Source organism: Tyto alba, unplaced genomic scaffold (assembly GCF_018691265.1).
Source record: "Tyto alba isolate M040663 unplaced genomic scaffold, T.alba_DEE_v4.0 Super-Scaffold_46, whole genome shotgun sequence".
In the NCBI taxonomy this organism is placed as follows: domain Eukaryota; kingdom Metazoa; phylum Chordata; class Aves; order Strigiformes; family Tytonidae; genus Tyto; species Tyto alba.
Window position 1 is genome coordinate 4,317,867 of NW_024881322.1, and position 25,051 is coordinate 4,342,917.

At 52.1% G+C, this 25,051-nt stretch overlaps 1 protein-coding gene across 3 annotated transcripts; it reads right to left on the bottom strand.

The window, feature by feature from the left end:
* Positions 1-702: 702 nt before the first annotated feature.
* Positions 703-24,089, bottom strand: GASK1A (golgi associated kinase 1A). 3 transcript variants are annotated; one of them, XR_006166836.1, is made up of 6 exons: positions 19,056-19,428; positions 8,005-8,820; positions 4,483-4,605; positions 4,027-4,130; positions 1,658-3,293; positions 703-1,586 (listed from the first exon to the last, which is right to left on the bottom strand). XR_006166836.1 is itself a non-coding variant. In XM_032991263.2 (5 exons), the coding sequence occupies exons 2-5, from the start codon at positions 8,797-8,799 to the stop codon at positions 3,083-3,085; spliced, it is 1,233 nt and encodes a 410-aa protein (XP_032847154.2). In that variant the 5' UTR covers positions 8,800-8,820; positions 23,923-24,089; the 3' UTR covers positions 703-3,082. The 3 variants fall into 3 exon arrangements, 1 of the variants encoding a protein (XP_032847154.2); XR_006166837.1 differs by having other exon boundaries at positions 703-1,443; positions 1,587-3,293; XM_032991263.2 differs by lacking the exon at positions 19,056-19,428 and adding an exon at positions 23,923-24,089 and having other exon boundaries at positions 703-3,293.
* Between the last annotated feature and the right edge of the window lie 962 nt (positions 24,090-25,051).

Sequence of the window (25,051 nt, forward strand, 5' to 3'; positions counted from 1 at the left end):
CTGCTGGGCCCTCGGGGGCACTCACACACGGATGGTTTCGCTTTCCCGGCGGTCTTGGCTCCTTCATGCTGCTGCTCTCTCCAGTGCATGGTAGCATGGGGTTGCATTTAACTGCCCCTGCTGGGATCCACCTGCACTTCAGTTCTCGCAAGCCCAGAGAAGGTGCCTTAACTTGTTTCATCACCGTTTTTATCCCTTGCTTAGCTGCTGTTGCCTTCTCAAAACCAAAGCAGTCCCTGCCCCAGCACCACAGCCAACTTGGACCGTGTCCTTTTTTTGTTACTCCAGCCCAACAGGATCCGTGATGGTGCCCAGTGAAATATGGTTAAAACAGGATCACTGCTGAGATGAGATCTTGTTTGTTAAGCATGGCCCTGAGTGAATTTTTATAACTACATTATAAAACCATAACAATAAGTTTAGCATAGGAAATATGACACATTCATAGCTGGAGCAAACTGAACCCAATACTACATAGTAAAGGTTGATGTAAGAGCAGGGATTTCTCTGAATGGCCACGACCACAGTTCGAAGCCTCTGTGCTTTGCTGGCTACATAGACAAGCTCATGGAAAAAAATATTAATTAGAGAAGGCTAATGATAAGCCTCAGCAAGATCATGGCTTTTGCTTCTCTCGTTTATCCATACATGTCTCTCTGTTAAATCAAGAGTGATTTTTATTCACATGTGTAACTGCTTACAGATGTTCCATATGTGTTTAGCCAGCAAACTCACATGTTTCAACTAAGGAAATGCAAAAAAAAAAAAAAAAAAAAAAAAAAACCAACAGAAAAATCCCCACTACTTTGTGCAATGTTAAGGTCAAGCAGATGCAACCAGAGGCAAGGGAAGAGCTGCTGTTCCAGCACAGCAAAGCCTACAGCTTTAGCCACCGCACAGTGCCTCACCTTCCCCTCGCTTCTTGCTGAGAACTTGGCTTACTCGGGACAAAACCCTCTCTTTTAATTAAATTTCTAATTTTAATGAGAAAAACAAGACTATGACTGATGCTACACATCCTAACTAATGTTTTTGTTACCACGTAGCTTTTCACAGCATATTTTCTGGATTTATGTTACACTTAGTCTCCTTTATTCATATAAGGTTGTGCTTGGGCATGGCTTTTCACAGGACCCAGGATGAGTTATTTTGTTCTCCTCCATGCTTACAGGCTAAGCTCACCCCCCGATAATGAACCCCCATGATCTGGGCTTTAGTGGGGCTTGCCCAACAGTCATCCATCCCGTGGCATAGCAAATGGGGTGATAACTCATGAGGTGGAGAGAGTGCTGGGGGAAAGGCTTTCTCTGGCTGGCCGGAGGGCAGGACTCCAGGAAGATGGTGCTGGTGCTCCGGACGCTGATGTGACGGCAAAGCTGCGTGCTGACGCTTTCTGAGAACACTCGTGCTTATTGATTCATGTTCACCCACACCTCGCTCCATCTTCTCTCCAGCAAGAGGAAAATGGGGAAAAAAAAAAAAAAAAGTAATTGCTTATGTTTGTCAGCGTGGATGATAGGCATGCTTGCAGACACTCAAACTGACATGACGCTGAGGGACGGAGCAGGGGAGGCACCGATTCCCACCTTTTCTGCTTCTCCACCGCGTGGGTGACCGTTTTCTCCAGAGCTAGTGCAACGGGACTGCACCACAGCACAGGTCTCCATGCCGGTCTCACCGAGACTCTCCAAAGGCATGAGCGACTTGGGGTGCCTCAAGCATGGAGGTCCCACTTGGAAAAACAGAGGACTGCTCCCCGAGGCTCCTTCAAAAAGCCTTTTTTCTGCTGGCAAACCATCAGCCCACAGGTCGAGGACCGGCTGCTCCTGGCAAGAGAACACTGACTGCATGCCTCAGCTGGGAAACGCCCTGCGGAGAGCGAGAGGCTCCGGCAGACCCCATCCCTGTGCCTTTTTTCCTCCTGCTCATTCTGCTTTTGAATTATGTCTCGGCCCTGACACTTGATGAGCTGCCTGGCTGGGATGCGGCTGTGCCCCACCGCAGCGGGCTGCTGGGCAAGAGCCCGAGGGCTGACAGGAGTGGAGTGGGGTCTGCCGGAGGTGCCAGCGTGCTCAGGAAGCATTTTGCACTCGATGGCCTCCTGCTGAAATAGCCTGGCATTTTTGCTAAAAGATATTTCTGCAAGCCTCAGAAAGAGTTCCGCGCAGCCGTGCCTAGGAGGGCAGGCAGGAGCGCTTTCCACAAGTGGCAGAGCTCGGGGTTCGGTTTGCCTTTTAAGCCCCCGACAGCGAAGGGAAAGAGCCAGCGAGAGATTTAAATCTTCAGATCCCACGCTCAAAAGGCACCTTGGCAGCAGCCCAGGCCTGCCGAGCCATGGCACACATCACACATCATCACACGTCGCACGGCGCTGGCCGGGCACAGCACCACGGAGCAGCTGCCGCCGGGTGCTGCCTGCGGTGCCGGGTCCTGCCCGGCCCCAGATTTGGGCAGGGGCTCGTGCCCAGGCACACATCACCACCCCCACGGAGAGTGGGGGGAAGACAGAGCTCGGCTTGAGTGACTTGGCCCTGCTTAATCCATTTAGAAAGCTCCCCTCTGCTTCCCCCCGCACCGCTCCAGTCTCTCCGCCTGCGATGTTTTGGAAACAGCGAAGGTGTCGTCAAAAAGCCCGGCGAAAGCCGTGGAAAGGCTGCCAGCGAGTTCCCCCCAGCCTTGAGCAGTTCCTCTTGCTCCTTCTTTAACACTTCCCGGGGTCCCCGTAAGCTGTTCAACTGTCCAAGCCTCCAACTTTCAAAGCTACTAGGGTGAGGGGGTGAAGGCACCCAAAAAAATCTCACGGATGCACCCCTCCTTTGAAAAATCCACGCTGAGATCATTACTTGATATCTGCTGCCTTTCTCAAGCAGTTGTGGGTTGTTTCAGGAGATGTCTCCTCCTCTTTCTTACTCTCTCTAACCCCGTCTCCCTCTCCGGGGCATCCTACGGGGCGGGGGACACACATTTAGGAGAGGAAAGTACCCGCACGCAGCCTCACGTTGCCCACGCCAAGGGGGTGAGGCACATCCCTGGTCGCTGGGGTTTGCAAGGCGCGCCGTGCCGGGGCGGGGGGGAGGCCGGTTCAGCGCGGTGGCTCCTCGAACACCGTCAGGTTGCGCTCCTGGATGTAACGCAGCAGGATGCTCGCCCGCTTCTCGATGGTCCGAAGGAAGGGTCCCAGCCCCTCACCGCCCCCCTGGCTCTCCCAGAGCTCCCGGTCCACGCGCAGCGACTCCAGCAGCAGGTTCCTCAACCTGCCCGACCGCAGCGTGGCCACCGCCGCCGCCGGGAAGCTGCCGCACAGGAGCAAAAGAGAGAGGGAGGGAAAGGGGGTTACCCAAAAAGGGCCGAGCAGGGAGGAGGGGAGCAGCGGGGCACCCCAGAAAACCCACCCCGGCGCTTCAAGAAGCCACACGTGTCCGCCCGGGGGAACACGGGATGAGGAGCCTCCTGAAGCCACACATGTCCGCCCGGGGGAACACGGGATGAGGAGCCTCCTGAAGCCACACGTGTCCGCCCGGGGGAACACGGGATGAGGAGCCTCCTGAAGCCACACGTGTCCGCCCGGGGGAACACGGGATGAGGAGCCTCCTGCTTAAAACTCTGCCCACGGCGAGCGTGGGGGGCAGCTGCATCAGAAACAGATCCAAATGAGCTCTAAATCAAGGGGCCTACAGCATGCCAAAATGCCTGACAAGCCATGACGCAAGAACCGCTGAAATACCTGATTGTTAGTGATTTTTGTGCGGCTGCCAACTAGAGAGGGGGGAAACAGGCTTCGGAGACTGCCGTCAGCAGCCCAGAGCGGGATGGAGAGCTAGTTTCGGGGCAGGGGCACGTGTGAAGGGTTTGTGAGCCCACCCACCTGCCCCATCCCGGGTGGGAGGTGGCCCCGCTTCCCCAGGGGTGCCCGCCGGGAGGCCGGGAGCGGCACATGGGGCTGGTGCCCACCCCGCGTGGGCAAGCTCAGCCCTCGCCCGGGCTGTGCCCCGGGGGGGGGGGGGTGCAAACCCCCCCCCTAAATACCTGGCTATGCCTTGCAGGAGCCTGAAGTTGAGCTTCTCCTCGGGGTGCTGTGGCCTGCCCGCGTTGTCGATGAACACCAGGCGGGACGGCGCGCTCCTCCGGACCTGCCAGCGGGGCGGGAAGAAGTTCACTTACTGCGTGGAATCACCGCTTTGAGGGTTTGGGGTGATTTTTTAAATGTGGTTTTTTGTTTTTTTTTTTTTTGTTTGTTTGTTTGTTTGGGGTTTTTTTGTTTTGTTTTGTTTTGTTTTGTTTTGTTTTTTCAAATCCTGAGAGCATTTGGGGGCCAGCAGCTACCAAAGCCCACATCCCTCCATGCCGAGGCACGCCTCCCACCACAGATCCAGCTTCACCACGGGACCTACGTCCCCTTTGCTGCCACCTCAGCCCTGCAAGTGCCTCCCAGGCGCCTTTATCCTCACCCCAGAGCAGCCCCTGGGGAGCGGGGAGACGTACCAGGATGTGGACCAGGACTAACTCCGATGGGTTTCGGCACTTCTCGTGGAGCATCTCCTCCATGCAGGGCTCGGAGGGATCGGGCTGAAACCCACAGCAGTAGCGGTCCAAGCGGTCGTGAACCTGCGGGAGACGTTTGGGGACCTTAATGGGGACAGCTGCCCAGGAGGGGGAGGTCCAGTTGTGTGAACTTTTCTTGCTCAGAGGAAAATAAGAAGTTTCTAAGGATCCTCAGTCGATATGAGATGGAGAAGTCGCATGCAAAGGTGAGTGAGAGAGAGGCAGAGAAGCATTCAGAAGCTGAGCTGACTTGCAAAACCAAAAAATAAAAAACAAAACAAAACAAAAACAACAACAAAAAAAAAAAAAAAGCACCCAAAGAAACTTAGGTTTTGAAGCCTCAAAAAGGGGTTGTTTTGTTTTTGTTTTTGTTTTTTTTTTTTCTCAGGATGAGTCTTGGTGCACCGGATGATGGTTTAATCTGGATCCTTTCATCCATCCCTCCGATAACCTGAACAACTCTCAATGGAAAGATGAATGGAAAAGGATCAGCAAGGAAAAAAGCGATCTGCACATTACACAGAGCATGCCTGACATTTAAGTTGGGCCACAGTGACTTGTTTTAACCACATTTGTGTTTAATTATTTGCAGGCACTGCTAAGGCTCTGTGTTGTCGAGGCTGTCAAGCCCCCCCCCCCCACCTTCCCACCCCAAATCCCTGCAGAAACTCCAGTGCTGCTTGGCAGCTTCCAGTGTTTCAACCACACCCTCGGAGGGATGCGGGACTTTTAAAGGACATAAATCTCTGTCAGATCTGGGTTCAGCAACCCTGCCTTGGTATTCACAAAGCTTCCTCAGCTTTGTCAGAAGCAGCCAACGCATCCTCTGTGGTGGCCTGTGGGGCAGACGGGACCTCGCTGGCTGTCAACAGCCCTCCCCATGGCTGCGTGGTGCCACAGCCATGTAGGGGAGAGCTGGCTCACCACCTCCAGCTCCAGAGGTCCATTTGCAACATTACAGCAGAAAAAAAAACCCATATATATATATAAAATATATATAAATATATATATATATAAAATATACATATATAAATATATATGTGTGTGTGTATATAAAAAAATCTCCCTTAAATATATAAATATATATATATATATATACACACACATCTCCTTTAAATATGTATAAATATATACAAAATATATAAAATATGTTCTGGTTGCAGCACAAAGGCATCCAGCTGGCTCACTTGCTCAGGGTTGCTGCTGCCAGCTGGGAGCCAAGGCTTTGGATGCAGAGAGACTCCTGGAGGTGCTGGGAGGGCTGGAGCAGGTCTCAGGTGAGCTCAGAGTGATCTACAGGTGACAACTAGACAGAAGCCAAATGACCCACAGTGACTGCCTATTCCCCTCATCCTGCTAATTAACAAAACTTATCAATTACAGGCTGTGCTTTGAGAGGGAGTTCCATCCGAACCCAAACACGAACCAATCATCGGAGAAGATGCTGCAGGAAACTCAAAGTTTGATTTTGGTGGCAATTATATTCACAACCCTTTGACAAGCAAGATCAGTCCCACACCAGAGCCTCTGTTTCCTGAGGTTTAGTGAAGCGCTTGGGTCAGCATTTCTCTGTCAGGACACCCACCAGGTAAAAGTGCTAGAGAGTCTTTTGACACAAAACACATCGAAATGAAAAGAAACCTCACATTCCCTCCATGCATCTCCTTGGTCTACCTACAGGAAAGCTCAGCACACCGGTTTCTCTTATGTGCTATGTTGTTTCCCAGGCTGCACAGAAGGTGAAGGGAACCTGAGATGACTTATAGAGACATCAAATGGGCTCAGACCTCCACTCACCCACCCACGAGTACCTGTGAAACTGAGGTGGATTGGTGCTGGAGCTGTGGGGGTGTGAGGTGGAGGCTGGACCTGGTGTCCAGGTGTAGCCCCAGGAGATGGACCAGGCAGCTGTGGAGATGCTGAGAGTGCCGTTGGCTTGTTGATGAGCCCACCCTCCCCCTGTTCCTCCCTGGATTGTTTATATGAATTTCTTCTCTTCCCAGTTGGAAAGCAGGTACCACAGGGCAGGGATGTGGCTGCAGGGCTTCGGCAGTGATGTATTTTTTGCCCTTTTTAAAGTGCAGGACAAAGCCAACAGCAGCTGCCCCCCTTTCCACCCGGCTCGGCATTTTGCTCCCAGTAAAGCTTTGCACCACCTTATGGCAAACACCAAAAGAGGTCAACACAGAAGACAACCGATTTTAAGGCTAATTGAAGAAAACAACCAAGATTTCAATGCCAATGTACAGCAGGGCTCAAAGCTTGCAGCTTCTCCTTCCCCAGCAAGGGCTGTGAGAGGCTAAAGACATTTCTGAAGGATGCTATTTCACTTCTATAACATACTGTTGACTTGGTGCCTCTTTACCTTTACGTGACTTTTCCACATGGGAGAATCCCACTGGAGTTACTGAAGAAAACCTGTGGATTGCCCTTGGACTTATCATTGCCTGGCTTTAGCTCTCCAAGGAAAAGTCTCCTTAAAACTGGATACTTTCTCCTGGAGACTCAGCATTTCCATTGCACTTGACAGCATTTTGGCCTGGGGAAGGCAAGGGGTTTGGTTAATCTTCTCATTTCTCTGGCTTTTTCAACTAAAATATTTCCAAGCCCAGCCAGGACTGCTCCACCTCTGCCAGCCATAGTCTGAGGTTATAAAGACTAATGGTCAGGCTTTGCCAAAAAAAAAAAAAAAGAGAGAATAATGAGAACACATATTTTAATAGCTCTTTCTTTCTGTCTTTTTTCCTTTCTTTCCTTCTTTCCTCCTTCCTTCCTGTCTTTCTTTCTTTGCTTCTTTTTTTCCTTCTTTTTTCTTTTTTTTTTTTTAAATACTTGCCCTTGTCAGATAACCAAAGCTCCAGCCCCAAGGTCCCTAAACAGGCTTTTTTCCATAAAAATCACTTTTTCCTCCTCACAGCTGCCCTGTAAGAAATGATAACTCTCTAGGATGCTGCCATAATCCCTCGTAGCAGCAGAGTATGATTTTCCAGCGAGAAGATTAAGCACTATTAATCCCGAGGAGAAAAGGAGGAGGAAAGCAGTGCTGTATGAAGGGTTGGGACTCCTGATTCCCAGCACCAGCAGTGCATCCCCGGAGCTGGATCTGATGGGGCTGACGCAGATCGTGCTGCTCGTCCCTAGAGATGCCCCGTCCCGAGCCGCTGCCGGCACCCGCGCGGAGGGGAGCCGGTAGAGCTGCACCGGGAGAAAGCTTGGCCGTGTGAGAGCCGACTCGCCACGTCCAAAACGTGCCCATGTTTCCCCTTGCGAGGCCAAACTGCTTCTGCACAAAGCTCTGCTGCTCCCCGTTAGCTAACGAGTGAAAATACATCCTGAGAAACCGCAGCCTATGTGACCCCGCAGAGAAGGAGAACCACGGTTGGACATGGCAGGTGTGTGTGGGGGGGGGGACCCGGGTGGCACAGCCGGTGGGACGGGTGGGCTCCATCGCCCCAGCCCTACCTGAAGGAGAAAGTCGAAGAGGGCCAGGCGGCTCCACTCGCCGTGTGGGATGCTGGAGCAAGGAGCATCCCTGGCCGCCGGCGTCAGTCCGTGGGGCCGCAGCATCTCCTGGTACTGCAGCCACCCCAGGGCACAGGAGTTCTGGTCGTTGTTGGCGTCCTCCAGGTGCCGGAGGTCGGGCTCCCACCAGATGATGGGTCGCAGGGAGCCGTCGGTGTAGCTGTAGGGCAGGAGGCGGCTGGTGAAGCGCCGGGCCACGGCGGGCAGGCTGCGGTTCAGCCCCAGCACCCTGTCCAGGTGGAAGGCCAGCACCTCGTAGAGGTCCCCGGGGCGCTTGATGAGCCCGCAGCGCCCGTCCTGGCAGTCCCCCTCCGGGCTGGCTGGTGAGGCGTCCCTCTCGGGGTCCCCCACGGCCCGTAGCCCCACTCGCAGGACCTGCCCGTGGGCCGGGACACGGGTTTTGGATACCACTTGCCCTTCAGCCAGCAGCCGCATCTTCTGGAGATCGTCGTCGGAGAGCCATGGGGGGATATCCCCCGCCACCCCCCGCCGTCGCCTCCTGCCCCGGCCGTGGGGCTGGCCCCGCCGCAGGTGAGTGGGGGGTACAGGGAGCCTTTTGCCGTGGGCTCGTCCCCTGGATAAGGGGGCAGCCCCCTCCTGCCGGGAACCTGGGGGGGACGATGCTGGCAGCGGGTGGGGGGAGCGGTCCGGCGGGGGGAGCAAGTGGGCGAGGGCCAGGAGGGCCAGGACCAGCAGCACCCCGAGGGCTGCCGGAGCGGGGGGCTTCAGCCCCATCCTTCGCCACGGTCGCTGGGCCTGCGTGGAGAGAAAAGCAGAGCATTACCAGGGGGGGTCCCTGCACGGTGCCGTGGACAGGGATCCCCCAGACCTCTGTGCCCCCCTGCCCCAGGCAGAGCTCTCAATAAGCTTAATGGGGTTTGTCTTGGAGGAGCAGCCCCCTCTGTCTGTGTGCTCCCTGGGAAAAGGGCTCCCCCAAGGGCTCACAGCCTCCATGGCTCTGTCGCAGGAGAGGTACGGCTGGTGGCATGATTTGTGCAGGAAATTAGCCGCAGTCCCTTCAGAAGCCTGTCAGAGCAAGGGCTGACCTGCCACAGATGTTGTCGCATCTGCAGCGCTGAGGTACGGGGTTCACTTTATGGGCGATGAATTTTTCAAGGTCAAATATTTTGCTTTAAAGACCCAAGACATGAAAAAGGGAAAAACAAAATAGCCCAAACCAGAGCAGATTCCTGGCTGGATGCGAACACTTTGCAGTTCCTAAGAGGTTTTTATCTTCAGACCTTATTTTGGGCACCCTCAGTGGTTCCTATCTTGGTTGCAGATGGAACCCATAACCTGGGTCCCCACACCCGTGTCCGCAGCACATCTCAACGTGTGCCAAAACTCAGTCTCTGGAGCTCTGCTCATCACTGCATCCAGCAAAAGCTCCAAGGGCCAGTCGGGAGCTGTGGCAGCCTGTATTTAAAAACGATGCAAACTGCTGTATCTGAAACCTAAAATGTTCTGATTCCCAGCACCAAAGAACTGCCTGGTTTTGTTGTATTGTACTACCAGGTTTTGGTGTATATATCTTTATACACACAGCTTTTTTTTTTTTTTTTCCCCCCTTTTAGTCATACTTTCTACTCTGAAGAGACTTATAAAAATTAGATAGGCTGGAAATGCAGTTACGAGCAAATACAGTGCCAGTCTCCCCGCGTTGCTGAGCTTGTATCTCCCCTCTGGCCCGGAGCAAACCACGACACACGTTCACCCGGGCTCGGGCGGTCTGACACGTTTCGAGGTAGCTGGAGCAGTAAAAGGCACCTTGGCATCATTTCTCTGCTTTACAATAGGCATTTCCAAGTGGCTTGGACCCACAATGGAAATCATGGCAATGTTCAAGTGGATACATTTTTTTGCAATTATTTATTTTGGAAGCACAAGTATAGCCATGGCAGACACAGCGGGACAATATATTGCCAAAGAAGGGATAAGAGATTGTTTATAAGAGGAAAAGCTCGGAAAAAAAGAGAACTAAAAAGCTGGGGAGGTGAGAGCCAGCAGCCGGAATGGCTTCCAGAAGGCAGCTGGGCGAGCAGAAACTTTTCCAGCCACGGGATTTTTAGGCCCACAGGCTCCTGCTGACTGCAGGGACCCACCACCGGCACGACCCCAGCCCCGAGAGGAGCTGCCCTGGGCCATCCCAGCGCGTGAGCCCCTTCACAAGCTGATCCAGCACTATCCTAAAATCCATCAGGTTGTGTGTCCTCACCGCGGGGAGGCTGCTCCAGCTGGGCTTGTGGTGAGGAGCCACATCCCTCCCAAAGACACTACATCAGCTGAAGTGGGTAAGAGGAACCAGAAAGCCACCAGCTCACTAGCAGCAGGCATGGGGGTTCGCCTTCGAGGTCTCCCTCTCAAGGACTGAGCAGATTTAACGCAGCTTATAAGAGCTATCGATGGTGCATTTGGAATGGTTCAGCTTTATAGCTCTCACTGAACAGTTTCTCGCCCAGAAATACAGTGTAGTGCAGAAAAATCTATCTGCCAGACCAAATTCTTTGCTCACACAGAGCCTACACAGTTCTCTGCTGGGAGCTGGGGCTGTCTGGTTCAAGGCTTCGAGACCTGCTGGGGGAACCTCTGGTTTAGCTCTCCCTTAAAGCCCCAGAGTGAAAAGGAGCTAGTCCAAGAGAGTGATATCTTGTCCTAGATAACAGGCAGGGTTATTAAAGGCTTGGTATTAACTGTCCCAGGCATCATGCTACATGACTAAATTATTGCCTTAGGCCCCTTTCTGGGCAGGGGATGAGCATGAATACCCCTGAGCAGCCCCAAGGGGCAGCAGGACATCTGTCAAGTGGCTTATTGCAATGCTTCCCCAGCCCTCTCCCGCTTGGATGGAACAATGATGTGCCGTGGAACCACAGCCAACACCAACAGAGGCAGCACCTGAGCTCAGCTACCCAAATCCTTCATGCCCTGGAATTCTAGCAAGTCTTGCAGAGTGCAGACACATACTTATTCCCAAGCACCTGCAGCCCGGGTTTGGTATCACGAGCAAGAGTTTAGGGGAGGCACAATATCTAAATCAAGGTTTAATCATGGTAAAGTAACACTGTGGCATAAGAAGGCCAGATTCTGATATCCTGGTATCCATAATCCTTTCAAGTCATCCCTGTAAATGCTTCACAGTCTGTCCCTCCAACTTCAGAGTACACTGAATTAACTGCAACGACATCTACGGAGTTCATCTTGATGGACAGGATTAACTGTAAATCTCAGTTTTCCCATCTGCATCCAGCTGAGTTCCCTTCCCAATCCACTCTTCCCTGGGCAACTTTAGCCAGCGTGTGCCCCATCCCACCCCTCTAGAGAGGCACAGCCCACCCCACTCTCACCAAAACCCCCCATAACTCTCTTTTTCTGCAGGGAGGATTTGGTGAGCATTTTGTTATCCACCCAATAACAACACTTCGGTCACTTACACCATCCCTGGGTGTGCAAATGGCCTGGCTGCCAAAAATCCAAGTATCCTGGGTGGGGTGTGGGGTGTGTGCAGGAGCCATTTGAGATCCTTGGAAATACTGCAGGAAAAATCCTTTTTAATCCACAGCTGGAGAGCAATGGATGCCAAATAGATGGCAATGATTCCCAGGTTTTTAATGTCAAGTCAGTTTACAGTCCAAATAGTTAAGGAATTACTGGCCAAACCCGCTTTGTCTTCTCTGTCAGTGAGCTCAGGTTTGGGCACTGCAAGTTAGAGCTTCATTTCTTTCCCACCCTGAGCTTGAAATCCTGCGCCGCGAAACTTGGCGAGGGCCACCGCAGGCTCCTTTCCCCAGCCCTGTTCAAGGTTTCCCTGCCACATCAACAATAAAAAGGAAAAAAAAAAAAAAAAAGTGCAAGTACAGTCTCTGTTATTTCTGGCAGTCGATATTGCAAATTTAATAATAATCTAGATGATAGAACACTGCAGAAATAATACTGTATTTACAAGCCCAGAGTAAATACTTTTCCAAAAAGACTTTCTCTGAGCCCAAGCTGTAAAAAAACCGCTACAGTTTAAGCTATGGCTTCGATTCAGCCTGAAATGCAAACCATACGTACAGCTCTGCTCTGCCAGTCTGACATACTGACAGTACAGCACGTCTTCACCAGAAATTAGGTCCATTTCCCAGGGGGCAAGCTACAGGCAAACCCATAAAAAGGCTTAAGAGAGGTACTGCTTGTTCCAAGATGACAATATGGAAATAATATATATCCTCACTCATCAGAGGGACATACAGCATGGCCTGGGCTCCCAAAGACACGGTGGAGAGCCTGTGCAGCCTGGCCACTCGGGGATAAAACTTTCTAAGTGTGGTTGGGAGGGTTTTATCTTTGACACTGTATTCCCAGGACACTCGAACCTTGGCAGAAATTGAAGCAGAGAAGCCTGTTTTCAATTTCTTTGCAAAGTGCATCAAATTGGCTTTGTTGAGCTTGAAAGAAAAGAAAATCCCAAACTTCATTATCCAAGAATGTAAGAAACAGCCCTAAAACTAGAGATATGCCATGGAAACATGTGGCCTTTAAAAGAGAGATTGACCTCTGCTTTCCTCTGGCATCCAAGAGGGTGCTCCTGCCCCTGCACCGGCACGGACAGATCCCTCCAGCAGTAAATCCCACCATCCCAAAGAGGTTCCCAAGGGAGCCAGGATGGGTTGGCCTGGGTCATCTGCCTGCCCTAGGCTCCCAAGCTCAGAGGATTTTGCCAAAGGCTGCTGGTAAACAGGCTAAAAGCAGGTACGTGCACTTATCTGCACGCACACCATGCAAAGTGTATTTTGCAAGAGGGGGGTACAACGCAGGGAGCTGTACTTACCCTCCCAGCACCATGCTCGCTGCCTGCTCGATGAACCGCAAAACTGCCTGGGCAGCAGGAGACGCAGCCCACCGTGACCAATTTTAACAAAGACTGCTTGAAAAGCAACTGGGAAACCTCCTCTGGCTGCCCCCCACCTCCGGGAACATCTCCAGAGCCTTGTGCCCAATATGTGGTGCTCGCAGCAGCTCTCAGCATGTCGGGGGGAGAGGCTGAGAGCGGGTGCATCAATCAGCTCCGGGAGGGGACCAGACTCTTCCTTTTGGCATTGTCCAGGAGTTCTTTGGTTTGTTAAGGGCATGGCACGTGGGCTAAGATCACTGCTGGGGACCCATAACCGTGTTGAGGACGTGGAAGAAGACAAAATCCCTCCATCCCCAGAGTGACTCTGGGCAAGCCTGAGCAGAAGGAAATCCTGGGCAGTGTCCGTAGCGCATCATTCAAGCGCTTAAGTGCCTTCCTATATCATCCTGCTTGGGGAAGATAGATGGCTCACAGAGTTGGAATTTACTGAAGACAGCTATTAAATGATGACTGCCAGGCTCAAAAGTAGCCCTGGCTCAGAGTAGGGGTGCAGGTCTCCCAGTACATGGGTACAGCACCAGGTCCCACCACCACCCACCTACACCACCACGGGGACAAGAAGAACGGGCAGCCTTTCACCCAGCCTCATGGTCCACCCACATGGCCCTAATTCCTAGCAGACGTCCCCCAGCTTTGTGTCTGGGGTTGCTTCCGCCAGGGATGCAGGTTTTTCCCTCGAAAATGCCCCTTGAGGAGGGAGGACCAGGACCCCACTGCATTTTGGCACCCTGTGGGTGCCCCGAAGGCCACCCTGCTCGGCACTGCCTGCCTGCTCGAGGTGCCCCCACAGACCAACTTCCACACACTGCTCCTCACAAGTGGTTGGGGAAGCTCAAGCCGGGCACTGCAGAGGTGGGAAGGGGGGGGACTGTGGTCCCACAAACCAGACACCAGGGAGTCACAGCGAACGCTGGGTCGGCTGAAGCCCAGCAGATGGAAACGTGATACATCGGCACATGGTGCTGGGTCCTTCCCTGCAGAGTCAGCAAAGTCCTGGGAGCTGGCATGCGAACCTGCCCACCAGTGTGTCCGAAACCAAACCAGAAAATGACCAAGTTAAATTGCTCGGCACAAAACTTTAAAACATGCTGTACTTTGCTGAATTTTGGACAGACTGCAAAGTTTCTGCCTCACGGGGATAATTTATAGTCTAACTGCAAGACAAGCGTGCTTTGCCCCAGCACGGGTCAGCGCTCCAGCAGCAGCATAAAGGGATGAAACGGCATTGATAGCCTTCACTTTGAGCACTGACTTTAAAGGGATGGTGTCAACATGCTTCCTTTAGCTTCTAAAATAATGTTGCCTTCACAATTCTTCCCAGTTATTGCTACAGCCTTGGGGCAGCAAACTATAATAACCTTGAAACCCTCAAGCTCCACAGCCTCTCTCTAGGAATAACCTGGCGTGCCTTCGACTCCAGGCCGTGTCAGTCCCTTGAGCTTTTTGCTTCTCAGGAATGAGACATCCCGTTTCTTGCTCTATTCACCCCACCCCTTCCAGACCCACTATTTCTGGTTGTGGAAGATCCCTTGCGCTGAAGGTGCTTCTCTGCCCTGGTTTTTCTCACACACCCTGCCGTGCAAAAGGCTGTTTTGAACAAAATCTTCGGCCAGTGCTGGAAACTGCTCTGCGTAACAAGAAAATCCCAGCACTTGTATGCGATAGTGCCGTTCCCACTGCACTGGCTGATCCCAGCTGAGTTACAGACCAAACAAGGACAGCCGAAAGACGGGCTCGTAAAATCCCCAAGAGTAGGTGCAAGGCTCCCCAGCATCCCAAACGTCCCGTTCAGCATCTTTAGGGAGGCCCTGGGCCAGGAGACAGAGGACACCATGGAGGAGATGGATGGCCATCACCTGGGTGGACAACACTGCCCTACGGGGTGCAGCTGATAAATTCAAGGGCAGGGCTTCTGCCTGGGGGGACCCAGAGAGGACACACGCCGTGTCCTGCACCTGGGGTGGACTAAATCCCTGCAAGGTACCAGTGGGGACTTGCTCTTCCCATGACAACACTGTCTTTACCCCAAAATCTTGTGATTGTTCAGAGAGAAAGGAAAGGTGCAAAATTCTCCTTGCTCCCATTGTGAAAATCTTTTGGCTTGCAAGGAGTTAATATTCAGCTCTGTGAGGGATGGTCAGGGCACTTTTCATCCCGATGCTGTGTACAGCACAGCTCAGGACCTCTCCAGTTTAATCCCAGAAGTCAACACAAAGCACCACAAAAATAAACAGTCTCTGGGATGCCATACTTCTTTTGCTTAAAGTAAGCAAACCAAAAGCTTTCAGATGCCTCACCCTTCTCCTACTTAGTTTCAGAGTCAGGGCTTTTACTGCAGACTCTTGCATTTCGCCAGATCTTCTGTTTCTTGGAGATGCATCTCCTGAGATTGATGGTTGTCTTTCAGGACACGTCACCGAGATACACTGCAAATATCTCCATTACTTTTCACCACTAAAAGCCTTATGTCAAGTGATATCAACCTGCACCCAAACCGTCCATGTCATTGCAGACCCGAAACAGCACCTCAGGTTCACAGGAGGCAGCAAGGGCCCGAGCAGCCCTGAGTGCACGACTGTCCTGCTACCACCACGAGACTAGGGGGGTCCTCCTCGTCTTCCCCCCTCTCTGCTCTCCTCTAACCCTCACACCTACGTGAGAGCAGCACAAGCTAGAAATCCTGGCAGGGATGCCAAGGAGGGAGAGCAGGGGTTTGGGGCAGCCGTGGCTCCCTCTCTCCCCCTGCTGCTGCGCAGGACCCCTCCAGGTTTCCCTTTTCCCCCTCCCCTCGTCCCAGTTTCCCCGCCAGTCTGTTGCACTCAGCTCCAGAGGTTTGCAGAGCAGCTTTCCCATCTGACTGCTGAAACAGCAAGAAGGGGGCCCCTTCCCCAGCGAAACAGATGTGGCTCGCCTTTGTGCAACATCTGCGCCTCGCGTCCCCGTTCATTTTGAACAGTCTTGCCTTTGTTCGTGAGGGGTTGCGCAGGGGATGCTTTGGAGGAGGGCAGCAGCCTGCAGCAGCCTGGACTCCTTCCCTTCAAGTCCCACACACACACTGCCCCGAAACGCCCGGAGTTCTTCTGGTGAAAAACAATGCGCTTTGTTCCCCACGGCGTGTGAGACTCGACAGTCCCGCTCCTCCGCGCTTCCGTTCCAGCTGCACCCAGCGGCTCACCCTGACAATTCCTCTGGGATTCCCAACCCCCGGGGAAGTAAGAGCCGGAACACGGGAGCGACCATGGATCCCCTTCCTCGCAGCCCCCCCTCGCCCCGGTAGCCGCTCTCGCTGCACCTCTGCGCCGCTCGCCAGCTTTGGCTTGGCGGCCCCCGCGGGGCTGCACGGCTTTGGCTCCTCTACGTGCAACAGCAGCAGAGAGTGCTAGAAAGCCACATCTTTTCTGCAATGTGTTCCGAGCTGCATTTAACACGGGGAGGAATACATTAAAATAAAAGCAAATTTTATTTCCTCTCGCTCTTGATGAGCTTACCAATCCTGTTGATGACTGCCTGAAAAGCTGCTAAAACTCTCATGCATTTTGGCACTCGGTCCTGTTTCATTTATTTTACTGGAGGTCACTTTTTTTTCTATATTTTGGGGATTTTGATCCACTTATTTTCAGCTTTGGTTTCTAGCCGGTGGACCAGAGGAACAGGAGCTCTTGCTCAGTGCCCTGCAGGGGTTTGCAAAACCCGCTCCAGGGTGCTGGCGAGGGGCAGCTCTGGATTCCCTTGTCAGCGTTTCAGCAGAGGTTGCCCAAGTCATCCGGTTGGGTTTCCCTGAGCTGGCTGTCAGGTTTTGGCCTTCCTGGAGAGCAGGAAAGCGCATTCGTGGGATTCCAAAGGGGAGGGAGGAGGAGGACAGCGGGGCCTTTCAGCCCTGCGGGCTGTCTTCAAAACAGAATTGTTCATACAAGCCCTGGCCTCAGCTGCAGAAAGGTAACCCCGTTTTCCTCCATTTAAGCCGTTGCTTCTTAAAGAGAAAAAAATAAAAAGGGGAAGCAAGCTGCTCGCTGCTTGCCTCTGAGTGCTGCCTGTGTCCCGCAGACCCCGGCCTGGGCAAAGTCCTGCCGGCAGCCGCCCTCCAGCTCGCTTCTCCTTCTCCCACCAAACCCCATGGGGGGAGCGAGAGGAGCCAACACGGTACGAGTACCAGTGCAGCCCCGCTCCCAAAACAGGGGCTTTTCCTTCAGGGCAAGGCAAACAGCTGCAGGCGGACTGGAGTTATTGAGTGTTTGAAACAGAAGGGGTAATTAAGGCATTTGGCATCTATGCCAGAGGATTAATAAAGTATAATCAGTCCCTCTATAAAGTATAATCAGTCCCTCTTATTTAGACTGCCTCATACTAGGTGAATGGCAGAGCGGTTGGAAATTGCTCGCTGGCAGGTTTTGAAACCAGAAGAAAGAAGATGTTTCTGTACTGCAGTCACCCCCCCCAGCCCTCGCTGCTCCGGCAGGTTGGGCACGTACAGCGGCCGGATCCGACGAGCAGCCGGCTGCAAGGGCGCGCTCTGTGCTGACAGCAAAGCTCACAGCCGGGGTGGCTCCGGCTTCCTGCGAGTGGTCACCCTCCCGGGTGATTTCGAAAGAAGTCAAAAATCAGCTCGAGTATTCTGCTTAGGGGGTTTGCTGCAAATGAAGGAACAAGACAATCAGCTTAGGGCACAGCCTGGATTTATTCCTCTTGACCGGCACTGCCCTGCCTACAGGTGAGTGGTGCCCAGATCGGACCTGGATTACAGGTGAAATCAAAGCAATCAATACAGGAGCTCACAAAGGGGAAAGGACTGCAGAACCAGACCTACCCTTGCCAAGGCAAAATTTAAATCCTGGCATAAACTGAATACCCCACTCTCGCTGGGGAGACCACACCAGGTACCTGGCACAGGCCACATACTCTTTGAAAGGCTTCATAGTGAAGGCTCGTATGGGAAAGTGTTACTGCAGATGAAAGGCTGGTGTGGAGAGAGCTGCCTTGCTTTTTTATTTGACTGGGAGGAGTTATCTCCAGCCTCAAAATGGGTGACACAAGCCCCAGTCTTGTCTATTTTTCCTGCTGTTGAAGTTCATTAATTAAGAAACTCAAAACAGCCTATGCAAACTGTAGGATGGAAATTATGAAGCATGACATCCGTGTCCCCTGTACACACACACACACACACACACACACGGTGCAAGGCTGGCACAGCCACATTAGTACCCCTGGGTCCGTGGGATGTGCTGGCTCCCAGAGCTGCTCTGAGTCATCACCACACCTTCGAGGACATGAAAACATTTCGGCGACACAGGCGACGCCAAAACCATCCCTGCCCCCCATGAGTTTTGCAAGGGCTGAAGCGGTGGGGCAGAGACGGAGCCCCCCCGCCCCGGTGTGAATCCCCCAGCGTGATCCCCCGGCAGGACAGCGGTGATGGGGAGCGCTGGGGGCCCGGTCCCAGCCCAGGCAGATCTGGAAACCAGTTACCAAGGGACGTCCCAAACTTGAGTGCTAAAAGTAGACAAGGAAAACCATCCTAAATTTTGGAATGTGCTGCGGATGCAGGAGAATCTGCTAATGCCAGGGAAACATGCTATTTCTCGGGGGGGGTGGGGGTGGGTGGATTTTCCCTTGCCAAACTGACCATTTTAGTGATTTTCTGACGAAAGCGCTGTGCTTTGTGAGGATGAAATGGAAAGCACGAAGGGGCTCTTCATGCCCTCCGAGCCTATCTGCACTTCGCTGCCTTTGCCCCATGCTCTTCTCCTGCCTCAAGCGATGAGACCCAGGCTCTTAAAACAAGGTCAGTTTTGCCTCCCTGGCTGACAGCAGTGCCTTTAGCTACAGCAGCCCCGGGCATTGCCTTTATGAGCATCCTCACAATCTGCTTTGTCCACCCCTAGCACTGTTAACGACAGAGTGGGTCCGACAGAGTGGGTCCGTGTGCCTTGCTTGCTTAACCATGCCCTGACCCTCTGAGGGGTCCCACTGGACCTGCACCCAGGATGGAGACAGCCAGGACGTGGCCTCGCACCTCGTCCCGTGGGGTTGGTGCCCCTGAGCAGACCCAGCATCGCTTCCCGCCGCCAGCTCAGCAAGGAAACCCCCCCCCGAATCCTACCATGTCTTGCAGCACCAGGCGACGTGCTCCTCCTCGTGTGCTTCACCAGCCCACGGGTGACAGGGCAGGCGGTCACCTCCTGAGCCGGGCACCCATCGCCTGCAGTGCTTCCACGCAACACTGGGAACCCACACAAAATGCAAAAATAAAAAGAATAGCAATGATAAAAAAAGTCCTCCAGCCACCAACCAGCCCGCCTCCTCTCCCCAAGCCGTTAACCACGGCCGGGGGCTGTCACCCAGGGGTGCCCCCCCAGGCTCCCCGAAATCCCTGCTGCCCGAAGCTGCATTGCTGGGGGCTGCCGGGTCCCTGCCAGGACAGGCTGGTAAGTGCCTCTGTTTCCCTCCCCCCGGGGCGGGAGGACACCCTTCAAACTTCAGCTGCAAATTTTCAAACTCTGCCTCATCCCAGACCCACCTCCCTGTGGGGAGGGGAGCGGAGAGGCTGGGAAGGGGGGGAACAGGCATTTGAAGAGTCTCTTTTTCACAATAAAAGCCCTTCTTGCTGCTTTTTTTTTTTTTTTTTTTTCATTTTCTTTTTTTTAATGCCAAGGACCGATTTGAGCCAGGAGGCACAGGTAAAGGCTGAGGACACACATGCTCTTCCCAAGCCCATCTGCTCCCAGTAACCCCAGTGCCAGACAAGCAGAGGAACAGGCAGAGCCCCAGGGACCACGTCAGCCCCGGAGCTGGGAAAGCAACCCACACATCTGCTCACGGGTGACCCAAAAAATGCCCTTTGCAGGTTTTTATTAACACTGTTTTGCCTTTCAATAACATCCCAGCAAAGAGCTATGCCACATCAGTGCCTGGAGCAGATGCAGCCCTAGGATAAGATTTCTTATTCGCTTAAAAGGCATTAATGTGTTAAAACCATTTTTGGGGTGCTCAGGGGCCTGCTTTTGGGGCACGCAGTGCCCGCACGCAGCCAGGAGAGGGGTGACCCCGGTGGCACTTGGGGAAGGGGACCCTCGCACCCACCAGCACTGCGTGGCAGGTCTGTGGCATGCTGAGCCCCGCAGCGCCCGGCCACTGCAGCCCCCCCAGCCCAGGGGTATAGGGTGCATCCTAAACACCATTTCCTCAGCCCTCTGGGAGAAGAGGGGCTTGGAGACATCGCTTTGGAAAGCAGCGCATTTCACCAGCCCTCCGTGGCCAAGCAGGGCACACAGGCAGTTGTCAGGCTGCAAAGGTTTTGTTTTTTTTTTTTCCTTCATATAACTTTCCTCTTCCAGCTCTGGGCTATGGCCAAGCAAAACCCATCACTCCTGCACCATGCCAGGAGATGCCGTCACCTGCCCCAGCCCCGTCCCAGCTCCAGTCCCCATCAGTCGAGGAAACCCTCTGTCTCAGGCGTGGGGGGGTTCCAGCTCTCCAACCTGTGCAACGACCTCAGCCAGGAAACTGTAAATCAAACAGGGCTGATCAGCATTCTTCTTCACTGATATTTGCATTTTTAAAAGTCCAACAAAGGCACAGTACAAACTATTGTGGGGGACAGTGAAGGCATGATAGTCTAAAAAGAGACAAGGATGAGCCTTAGGGAAAGTTGGCTAAGTAACTTGACCAAGGTAGCACGGGAGAGCAGTGGCAGAGCCCAGGAGGAGGCTTGTGTGTCCGTGCAGTTCTACAGTGACATTTCTTGTGATCAGCATAAGCAAAAACTGCAGCACGATGCTCTGCCCGGCACTGGCTTCTGCTAGTCCCAGCATCCCAGTTCCTTCACATCCCCTGGGTTCATCAAGTGCATTTTATTTTTCATAGAGTACGTCTCTCAACTCCTTTTGCTGCTACTCAAAACTATAGATAAGAAAAGAAGCAGATTGAAGGTTACGTACAAAAGCAGCGAGTCTGATTTTGGCTTCAGCACATGCCCCCCCCCTTCCTCACCACCCTTGGGTGGGAGAAAGGGGTATGGAAACCAAGCCCTGGGCCCCCCAGTTGCTGCCGCCGAGCTCATTGATCCCTCCAGCTGTCCTGGGCACTGCAGCGTTGGACATGTTACATTTCCCTCGAGGTCAGTCCCCTGGGACAGCTACTAACCTAGTATTTCTAATATAATTAGTAATATTAGGCAATTAGCAGCAACCTAGTATGAGCCTCGGTGCAAGGATGGACCGAGGCCCTGGCTGCTGGGCAGGCAGCAGCCGGGTGCCGGAGGAGGGATCTGCAAGGTTCCCAAGGCCAAACCCTGCCCGTCACGACTCGTCGGTGGCATCTCATTTTGGAAGCATTTGCTTTCATCTCCCTTTCTTAATTTTGAAATGATTCAATTTATATGCAATTTTCTGTCAAAATGATTCCTGCCGCTGCAGCGGCGTTGCAAGCCTTGACTGACAGGCCAAGCACTCTGGCTGGTCTCTCTGGATTGCCTCTCCATACAAATAACTGTTTAAAATGCACGCCTGACATTTGAGGAATTTGCCAGCAGAAACAGGCGTGGATGGCTGCTGGGGGAGGCAGACTTAAGGGATCAGTGGCCAAACCAGTATGATAAACCGAGCTTCGAAACAAACGCTCCGATCTTGGCGTTTTGAAATTTCAATTTGATTTCTGCTTCCCTCCTTCCCCCGGAGAAGTTTTTTAATGATGTTCACAGTGCGAAAAACAGATTAAAAATGCAGCAAGACCTGAGAACCAAGTGTGTTATGAACCCGTTTCCTGAGCAGGCCCAGGAGATCCCCCAAATCCGTAGGGCAATGTCTACGTTGTACCCGAGGTGGGTAGTCCCGAGCCCTTCGGCACAGCCCCAGCCCCATCAGTAACATCCCTGCTACTTCATTATGGAAAATCAGTGATTACTTGAATAGTGGAAACTGCTTTTCTCCTCTCCCTTTTTCCTCTTCTATCCCCTGACCGCCTCTGCTCACTTTCTCACAGCCATGCTTACAGCAAAAAACAGAGCTCGTGCGCTCACTCGCACGTGGATTTCCCTGAGGTTTCCCTGATTTCAGCTGAGGCAGGTCCTTTGATCAGACCGATGCTGACTCTGCAGGACGAGGGACAGTCCCCACTCCAAGAAACTCCCGTGTGGCATAGGCAGCAAAGGGAGACAGAGGAGAGCCGGGAGGTGGAACTGCCCCCCAGCTTACAGGCAAAATACAAGCCTCCAAAACAGTCAGGTCTCATATTAGGGTCTCAGGACAGATGATCTACAATTTTCAATATCAAAGATCTCCTGAGCCCACTCCCTTTCACCTTGCACTTAGGCAAGAGGAAAATCTGTTTAGTCCCAGTTGCAAGGCACGGGGCAGCAGCAAGGGGGGCTCCCCTGAAGTTCATGCTAGACCATACAGACATTTTCTCAATTTACTGGTATCACTGGGTAGATCCAGCTTAGCCATGAGCAAGTACTTTGAAGTAGAAAAGCTGAGACCTTTCCCTGAGGGAAAAACAGTTCCCTTTTTCCAAGGAAACCGATGGAGAGCAAAGGCGTCCATGGGCAGCACAGGGACCTCTGCGCTTCCCCAGATGCCACCACTGTAGACATTAGCAAAAGCTTCTGATACAACCCTGCCTCAATTTCATCGACTAACCCGCCTTTCCCCTTGCTTGTCCTCACAGAGAAATATCTTTTACGAAAGGATGGAAATAGGCTGATTTTTTTTTTTCCCTCTAAATATTTTTTTTTTTCTCTTTCCATCCCAGTAGACCTGTATTCATTTCTCCCTCAGGAGCTGAAGACAGGCAGTGGAGAGGGGACAGATTTCAAGAGCTGACAAGGAACAAATGTCATTCCATCTCTAAGAAAGTAAAGTTAAAAGGTTTTTTTTCTCCCTGTTAGAAAAGTGTGAAGCTTTAATGGGTTTGAGGGTCTATGAATATGACTTTCCACACATGCCAAGTTAATTATAAGCTTGAATGGATTTCTGAGACCCAAACCCTACCCAGATAAATCACCATATCAACCGCTGATTACAAATGGGCTGCCCAGAAAGCCATCAAATTTCTCTTCTTTTCCCCACTATCTCTTATATCCGTTGGTAATGGGCCTCCATGCTTTACTAAGGAACAGGCTATGGGAAATTAAGGCTATCAAGCAAAATGGGGACAGGGCTGGGCTTCTGCTCAGTGCTGTAGCTCTTGGTCTGGTGCTGGCACCCAGAAGATGCTGAGAAGCAGATGAGCTGCAAAACCAAGTTTTGCATCTGTTTTTGGAGCATGACGCATTTCCGTGAGCCGCTTCCCCAGCCACTGTCCTGAAGGGGACAAGCCCCAGGTCCCTAAGGCAGAGAAAATGCTGGACGTGGGTGCTTCCTTTCAACACATTGTGTGTGGGAACAGACTTTTCTCTCCTGGGTTTTGTTCATTGTTCACATGGAAATAAGCTCACCTAGGTCACTTACAGAACGTACTGAATTTTCATAAATACACGGAAGAAGTTGCACACCCGCCCCCGTCCAATAATTAGAGTAAATTAATGCTGCCAGGATGCTTTCGTCACCATTTGTCTGACTCGAGACAAAAAGCAGGGGGTCACATCCTGAAGGGAGATAAATCCTTTATAAGCAGTATTTAAGATGCCAGAGAAAAGAGTAACATCTGCAGAGGAATCACACATTCCCCGAGCACGTGGGCTTTATGCCTCCCACCAATACCTATTGTGTCCTCCTTGTTATCATGACTCAAACACGAGTATATGGAGGAAGGGACAAAGGGTTATTAAGTCCTTCAGGGGTGATTACTCATTCCTCCAGCTTACATCTTAGATAAATGTTAGAAACTCTGGATTGCTTGTCAGAGTGGAGCATTGTTTTTGCAGGACATCAACTATGATGATTCAAATGAGTTAGGGTCATCTTTTAATTTTTTAATTTCTCAGGGATATTTTTAAAGCTCTCCCATCTTCAGCCAGAAATAGTACTTACCACCCATGTCCCGTGTCCAAGAGATTTACAGGGTTATTTCCTAGCCTGCTTCCCTGAGAAAGGGGAGCTTTTATGATCGCCCCGCACCACCGAGGGTCTGTTGGCCTCCATCCTCCACCAGCTTTTGGAAACAACTGAGCTTCAGTCTCGAGTGGGAGCAGACGGTCACTGAGAGCCTGCCCGTGTCATGACAACCCGAGCCCATGGGAGAGGGTGATCCCCCCTGGGGCGGCACGACATGGGTGCTGTGTAGGACACCCATCCCTCTGGGTTCCCTCGCTCCCACCAGCTGCGATAGCATCTTGAATTTGGACACTGAGTTTCTACCTGTATCTCATCCCAGGTAACTCTGTCCTCTTCAGTGTCCATCCTTCCTGAGGCAGAGTGCCCCACTCTCTCAATAAAAGCTTTATTTTTTCTTCCACTCTTTCTCCCTTCTAGATACAAACCACATCACTCAGATGAATCAGAAACACCATTTTCTTGGATCATGACCATGTAAATCAGGGATTCAGATCTATCTTTATTATTTACTATCCCCCCAATCCTGCACCATCTGCAAACTTTACTAGCAAATAAACGCACACGTGTTTCTGTGTATCCTTAACTTGATCACTGTTTAAAAATACTGGGTGTTGGATGAAGATCAGTTCCACCCCACAGCATAAAAAAGCTTTAGTCCTGATGTCTCATTTTGAGATCTGTTATTGAGACAGCTTCTCATCTAATATGTAAAGCAGTCCCTCTAAATGATACACTTTTCAAAATCAAAATGGCATATGGTGCCGTGCCCGTTGCCTTGGAGATACCCAAATGTGGCCAACACAGATGCCATGGTCTTCTCAGGAAGGTAACGAGTTTGTCTGACCATGAAACCACGTTAGCTGATGATCGTTACACTCTTTACTCCTTGCTTCTTCCAGACGAAGACTTTGTTTAGCCATCTGCCTGTGCTACCACGTTCTCAGAAGGTGGACAGGAAAAGCCACAGACAAGCCTGGGAAAACTCCACTGGAAACTCTGCGTAGCATCGCAGAAGATAATCCTGCAAAATTACAGCTCAAATTGTTTGAGTTTAGAGGGGCTAAGAATTAGCATCAGTGGTTCAGAGAGCTGCTCGGCTCATTCC